This window comes from Cydia fagiglandana, chromosome 21 (assembly GCF_963556715.1).
Source record: "Cydia fagiglandana chromosome 21, ilCydFagi1.1, whole genome shotgun sequence".
Taxonomy (NCBI): domain Eukaryota; kingdom Metazoa; phylum Arthropoda; class Insecta; order Lepidoptera; family Tortricidae; genus Cydia; species Cydia fagiglandana.
Window position 1 is genome coordinate 2932495 of NC_085952.1, and position 7266 is coordinate 2939760.

Below are 7266 nucleotides of genomic sequence, written 5' to 3' on the forward strand. Positions count from 1 at the left end.
TGTCCCTCACGGAGGCACGCGCACACCACTTCTATAGGATGCTACTTCTATGAGTTCAATGCATTTCACTAGTCCAGCAAAACTTGAGCTGTGCTCTCCACTAGGTACTGACAATAACTATAACCATAGGTAAAAGCATACTAAGACGGGTAATTAATAGTATTTTTTACTAAACGTGATATGAGTTAACTAAGATAATAAAGATGGTTTTCTTGCAATCCCAATTCTCAGCAAGCTCGACCGAATCACCTTTCTATACAAACGGAATTAAACGAAATAGAGCAAAACCAAGTTTTGCATGATAAACTTAAATTCGCTGTATTTCCCCTTTGAATATCTGACGCGCTCGATTAAATTTTGTTTTCCTAATTTCTACCCTTCCGTAATTAACATACCCTTTGTTATTAATTAACTAAGCAACTCTACCTACATGGTGATTTTTTTCAATTTTTTTTCTTTTTTTGTTACTTTATTTTCATAACAAGCCTCTATATACAACATTTTATAAAAATCTGTAGACGATTTCCTGCTCGCTAAAAAAGATAATACTTTATAAGTACTTGTATTATGAGATTTTTATAGTGTTCCGTACAAAACTTTGTTGACGGAACACTTAAAATGGGATCACTTCGGTCTTGCAAATAATTTTTCTTCTTATCATCTAATCTTTCGAATCCAATATTGAATAGGTCTCATCTTGAATATCACCTGCGCACATACGTAGATTTCCCCAATCTAGGCGGCCAAAAACATTTTATCGTATAATCGAGTTTAATATGGGATATTTAATAAAAAAACCTTGTATTCTTTTATAATTAAATATTATTTCAATAAATAAGTAAAAAAAAAGTAATAAAATTTTTTATATAAAAAATTTATATCAAAAATTAATTTAAGCTATAAAAATACACTTTTGCATCTTAGTCATTTTCATATACAGTATAAAATAAATAAAAGTATACAAAAAACATAAAATTTACAGAATATGAGAATACTTTTATTATCTATTCGGCTCAGCAGCCATTAATAATTCCATTGCTTCGCTGGAAAACGTCTTGTGTGCCCTTTTGTTTTTGGTCCTCGTACTGCTCAAAAGTGTGTCCGAGGTTAGCAGTAGCCTGTGGCAAATGTCCAGGTTACACGCTTCCCTAGAAAACTTTCTCGCATAGTTTTGCCTGTAACTCCGAAAATGCATGCTTATGCTGGGCTTCTGCCGCTTCCTCAGACAGTTGACCGATTGGCAATATCGCGTTTTCTATAATTTTCGCACCATGTATTAATACTTTGTGCATAGTTGGCGTCATGGGATGCCAACCATATTCATTAACGTACAGCTTAGCCGTGTCCAAGGCATATGCGTCGTATTATGCTGCATCAATTTTGTGCCCACTTGAAATTGTCTCCAAAATAACTTTACACCTATGAATTAATTCGTGATTAATCCCTGTAATCTCAGCAGCCAACTGCGTGTTTTCAAAAAATCTTCGACTTGTGTTTCCGTCGTTAGTATTTCCAAAGTTTGCCTTAGGCATATCTATCAACAGGCCAGCTTCTGCCCGAAATCTCTCCTGAATTTCCGTTTTTCTTTGCTTTTCTAACTCTTTTTCTTCCTGAGTCTTCCTTTCTCTGTACTTTTTTACAGGTAGCCTGTACGCCAAATGATAAGATAAGATAAGATAAGATAAGATAATCTTTATTGGTACAATACAGGTACACGTCGGATACAATTTTGTACAACATACAAAAAATATACATTACAGAGTATTTAGACAGAAATATACACAACATAGTATAGTAATGTCATTGATTCATCATAGGAGAAAAATTAAATCAAGATATACAATTATATTATATTACGTTACATTGTCATTGGTAATTCCATTATTTCATTATAAGTATAAAAGCTTTTTGAGAGCAGCCACGATTCTAAACTCTTTATAAAAGATTTGTGGGACGGGGCATCTCTTATGCTATCTGGGAGGCGGTTGTATATCGCAGGGCCTGTGACGTAAACCGACTGTTCGGACCGTGTGAGCTTGTGAAGCGGTGCAACTAGGCGGTCTCGATGTGAGTTACTTCGTAGATTATGTGACGTCACTATGCCTTTACGTTTAAATTTATTTATATTTGAGTGGGTAAAGGTCGCGATTTGGAGAATAACTAGGCATGGTAGTGTTAAAATGCGTAGGTTTTTGAAGTGATCGCGAACAGATTTATCACTGCGGATACCCACGATGCCTCGCACTGCGCGCTTCTGCATCCGAAAGGCACGGTCGAAATCTGATGCTCGGCCCCACAGCTCAGTGCCGTACGATAGTATCGAATGGACGGTGGCGAAATAACAAGATCTAACTGTAGCCCTGCTAGCTGTCGAAGCAAGGCGCCGCAATGCGTAGCATGCTCGGCCTAGTCGTGCACATACACCATCGATATGTTCCCGCCAAGAAAAGGAGCTATCGAGTACAAAGCCGAGGAGTTTAGTGGTCGTAACTTGTTCTATTTTTGTGCTCCCTGCGTTGATCTGCATTTCAGCACTAGGGTGACCGTTTAGACTGACGCGTAGAAAGCAGGTTTTTTCCGTGTTAAGTGCTAGACCGTTTTGCACAAACCAGATATGTAATCGATTAACGGTGTCATTTAGAGCCACTTCTAGTAATTGTTCGTTCGGCGCTGTGATCACTACGGTCACATCGTCAGCGTACATAAATACCTCGGCTTCATCGAGAGCCCCCGGTAGATCGTTGAGCAGTACTGTAAACAGTGTATTAGATAAACAGGAGCCCTGGGGAACTCCCATTACGCTACTTTGTTCTGCAGACCGTACTCTTCCTCGGTCTCCTACCACGGTTTGGGTTCTGTTCCTCATGAAGGACACTAGTATACCGAGCGCAGGTCCACGGAAGCCGTAGTAATCGAGCTTGGCCTCGACGAGACTGTGGTCCGCGGTGTCGAAGGCGCGCGAGAGGTCGCAGCACAGCACGGCCGCCTGCCGCCCGGCCTCGCGCGCCCTCAGCACCGCCCACACCACCTCGCGGACTAGGTCCGTTGAATTTCGTCCCCTTTGGTACGCGTACTGCCGGTCCGACATTGCGTTTTGGGACAGCCAGAACGACAACATACGCTGGTTGAGACCGACTTCGATAACTTTGCTGAGGGCGGGTACCAAAGAGATAGGACGATACGACTTACTAGCGCTTTTTTGTCCTTTTCCTTTATACAAAGGTGATATTTTTACTTTCTTAAGTGATTCTGGGAATGTGCCATTATTAATACAGATGTTAAAGAGATGCGATAGCGGATGGCTAATTATCGGGCTAATAAATTTAAGGAGGCTCGGTGATAGTTCGTATATATCCTGGCTATTCTTCGGCGCTATCTTAATTTGCATTATCTTGGCTACTTCATCGGGAGTAAACAACTGGAGTCGTATCGAGCGGTCCAGAGGCGGTGAGCGGGCGCCGAGCGCTGATAGCGCGGCGCGTACGTCGGCGTGCGGCGCTCCGCACGCCGCCGCCGCGCCCACGAACTCCGCGTTCAGCGCATCCGCCACCTCCTGCTTGCTAGTCACCGGGAGACCGTTACATTCTTTTATCAATTCGGTGAAGTCTAAAGGTTCGCTGGGTTTTCTAGCTAGCTCCTTATTGATAACGTTCCACATTGACTTGCTTTTATTTTCATTTTTACTAATTAAATCATCATAATACTGTGTTCGTTTTGATTTTAGTTTTAAACCATAAGCGATTGATAAGTTTTCGGCAAAATTTGATAACCTACCAGAATCAGGAAATTTGTTTTTTAGATTCATTACATCGAAAAGGAGGCACTTTGTGGTTAAAATGTCGGTATCGACCCACGAGTTAATTCTTATATTACACTTAGTCTTTTTCATTGGGAAGCAAATGTTAAATTTGTTAATTAATGAATTTAATATTAATTCGGCTAATTTATTACCATCATTATCGCATCTCGTTATCACTTCAGTCCAATTTATAGATTCGAGATGTTGTCCAAAATGGACCTTATTAGCGAGAGTATAAGACCGTCGAGGCAGTGGCTCGCGTTTTCGCGACAAAGTCCTAGTAATACCGGTTACTTGCGCGCAGTGGTCACTGAGGAACGTTATCGCTTTGTGCACGGACACACGGTCGCGGCAGATATTATGATACGCGTGATCCAAAAGTGTAGATGTCGTAGGGGTGATGCGTGTAGGGAAATCTACATGCTGTGTGAAATTATTGGCGGATATAATGTCTATTAATAATTTTTTGTTAGTTGATTCGTTTAAGAGGTCTATGTTTACGTCACCTACTATAAGCGCGAAGTGACCATTATCGTTGATTTTGGTTAAGAGATCTTCAAATAGCTTGAGAAAGTCTGAGTGACTAGTTTTATTTGAGTGATAAATCCCGATAATTAATAATTTTTCGTCTACTAGGCTAATAGCGCTCACTTCGAACAATTGCTGCCGCGACATATCGGAATATTCTGCCATATTCACAGCTCGAATGCCCTGCTTAACGAATATACAACTGCCTCCGTGTTCGATAGTTGGCCTACAATAGTATGATACCAAGTTATAATTACTTAGACTGACAGACGTTATTTCGTGATCACGGAGCCAATGCTCTGTAATAACTAATACGTCGCAATTTAGCTCATTTAGTAAAAGTACTTCCAGCTTCTTTGTTTTAATGTAAAATGTTTAAATGTAAAATGCTTTCAAATATACGTATTCTCGCATGTATATAATACTGAAATGCCAAACTCTATGGCCTCGGCACTTGTAGCTTTACTTTTCGATAGGTCGTTAAAATCGTTTGATGTGGCTCCGTTTATGTAACATTTTATGGTAGACTTCGTGTTTGTGGCCGCGTTGCATACTTTGCCATCAACCATTGTCATTTTTAAAATGTGTCCAAAGACATATTCTTGGCCGTTCAGGTTTACTTTTGTTGGATTAAGGGACTTGGCAGAATTTTGTATGTTCCTTATTTCTTCCTTGGTCACATCAGTAGATTCCTTCACAAACCGAAATCTTATAGGACGGCAAAATCGTGAAGATGAAGGAGTTGGATTATGCCACAAGACTTTACTGTTTTCTTCTCCACAAACAATTTGCAAAGGTACAAAAGAACTTAAAAATATGTTTGCGTCTGAGTCGGCATCGTCGGAAAACGTTTGTTTGAATCGTGCTTGTTGTGATCCGTCACAACCCCATTTGCAAATTATCCTTAATGATTGCCTTTCACTTTCACTGCGTGTTATCAACACATCTTCTAAATATATAGATAAGCGCGTAATAGTATGATCTAATAGGCTTTGAAGTTCCATTTCTGCGCAGGTAGCAGAGACACGTAACGCACTTTCTGGTGGATAACATTCCTGTTTTGCCTTTAACAAGAGATCATAACACGGGTAATGTCTTGGGTTAGTAGCCCTTATTATTTCGTATTGTCGCCGAGTAAGATCGGCTTCCACAAACATCTGGAGTGCTTCAAAAGGAGACAATGGTGCGATTGATTCTGATTCCTTATTACAGCATTTCTTGTACTTAGTGGCTCGTGTTGGAGAATTCGTTATTTCCTTGTGGACTTTTGAAGCATCTCTTTTTCCACCTATTTGTAAACACACTTGTGCAGCATGGACTATGATATCATCATCTACAGTAGCTCGGATTTCTTCTGTTTTCCTCCTTTAGGTCCGTTCACTCGATTCCGCAAATAATTTGTTGGGACGACCCTGCCGATGAATCGTTTCACAAGGGATTTCGAAGGTTCCTTCCAACCAAGCCTGATTTTGAGTTAAAAACAGATCTTCTCTCCTCTTTGCAGTTATCCACCTTTGCTTTATTTGTGCCTTAAAGTTCGAAAACTTACGTTTGAGGTTCTTTTTACTTTCTTCGGTGTGGCCATAACACTCCAAGAGATTATTTTCCAATTTCTCCAAATTTTCACTGAAACTTGGTAAATTCTGTTCTTTTATCTGTTCATACAAATATTTACGAGTCACTTCTTTAATACCAGAAGCACTGGATAACTCTGAAATAAAAAAAAACGAATTATGTTAAAGTAGAAAAATGTGAAGACGTTTTAGAGTTTTTGCCCTGTTAACTTAGATTGGTTTAGAAATTGCGAGTAGCACGTAGTAGCAGCCGTTTTCACCGATTTTGTTATGTTTAATATGTAACCAAAATTTTAAAATATTAATGGTCGCTGAGACGGACTAAAATGCATTTCAAAACAACCTTTAAACTTTGATAACTAAGAAAAAGTATCATTAAAAAAGGTCTCAACTTTAACTTATCATTTAGTATGAAAATAAGGTGAAAAGAATAAATTTTATGAAGCAAATACATAGATTCTTACCTGAATTATTAGAATCCATCACGTTAACGTCACTTTAGATCGTAAAAAAATAATTATGAACTTTGTAAGTAAGAGTAAATTTAACGCGCTTAAAACTGATATGCACACTGCTAGCGATGATCTAGTTTTGAATACCTCGCCGTGTGCCTGCTACACTGCCACATCTCAAAAAACCGTTTTTTCGAGAAATCGCGTCTCAAAGTTGTGAGAGTATAGTTCAGGGTGTTTGATAGGATCTTACTCCTTTAGTTTTAGGTCTATGAATTTAAAATTTAGCTTTTTTTACTCGGAATGATATAACCCTCCTTATGACCACGCCACTTTTTAAAAGAAATGTATATTTTTTAAGACACAAGGCCCTAAAGACAGGTATTTAGAGTTGTGGCCGTATTGCAGAAACGTTTCTTAAAGATTTTGGGATGCGGCCTTTAAACACAAAATTATTGGATAAAGGTTACCATGCAAATAAAAATAAAAACACCAAAATAGTTAAAATCCCTTTATTTTATCAATTTTGATAGGAACAAGATCACTGTACGCGATAATATGTGTAACTCAAGTAATTATTATTTTCTAGGACGCAACTCAAAAGCTTCATTTAAAACGTGTGCTATTAAGCCACAACTCAAAAGGGCCGTCTGAGGGCCTACCGCGAACCACGTTCGACGTGTTGCCTCTTTGTCGCACTTGTAAATTCGTAGGTAAGTGTGACAGGAAGGCAACACGTCGAACGTGGTTCGCGGTAGTCCCTCAGTTCATGTGCGAACGCCGCGGGAGCAGGCGGCAGACTGGTAAGTGGCTGTATTGCAGGGAATCGTCTGACAATTTATGGTCAAATGCATAAGGCCACTTGTGAGAAAAAGGCTCTTAAAGACCTTTTCTGCTATGGCTCTCGAAATAA

At 39.4% G+C, this 7266-nt stretch overlaps 1 protein-coding gene across 1 annotated transcript; it reads right to left on the minus strand.

The window, feature by feature from the left end:
- Nucleotides 1-1013: 1013 nt before the first annotated feature.
- On the minus strand, nucleotides 1014-6384 carry LOC134675348 (uncharacterized). The gene is made up of 6 exons (XM_063533557.1): nucleotides 6366-6384; nucleotides 5877-6038; nucleotides 4094-4251; nucleotides 2610-3703; nucleotides 1524-1647; nucleotides 1014-1118 (listed from the first exon to the last, which is right to left on the minus strand). Exons 1-6 carry the CDS (start codon nucleotides 6382-6384, stop codon nucleotides 1014-1016), a joined length of 1662 nt encoding a protein of 553 aa, XP_063389627.1.
- Nucleotides 6385-7266: the final 882 nt, after the last annotated feature.

What these genes read in the sequence shown, in the direction of transcription:
- LOC134675348 (XM_063533557.1), bottom strand. An exon ending in GTTAATCGATTACATATCTG is followed by an intron (nt 1,648 to 2,609) that starts GTTTGTGCAAAA and finishes TTTGGCGTACAG; the next exon opens with GCTACCTGTAAAAAAGTACA. An exon ending in TGTTGATAGATATGCCTAAG is followed by an intron (nt 1,119 to 1,523) that starts GCAAACTTTGGA and finishes CATTTGCCACAG; the next exon opens with GCTACTGCTAACCTCGGACA.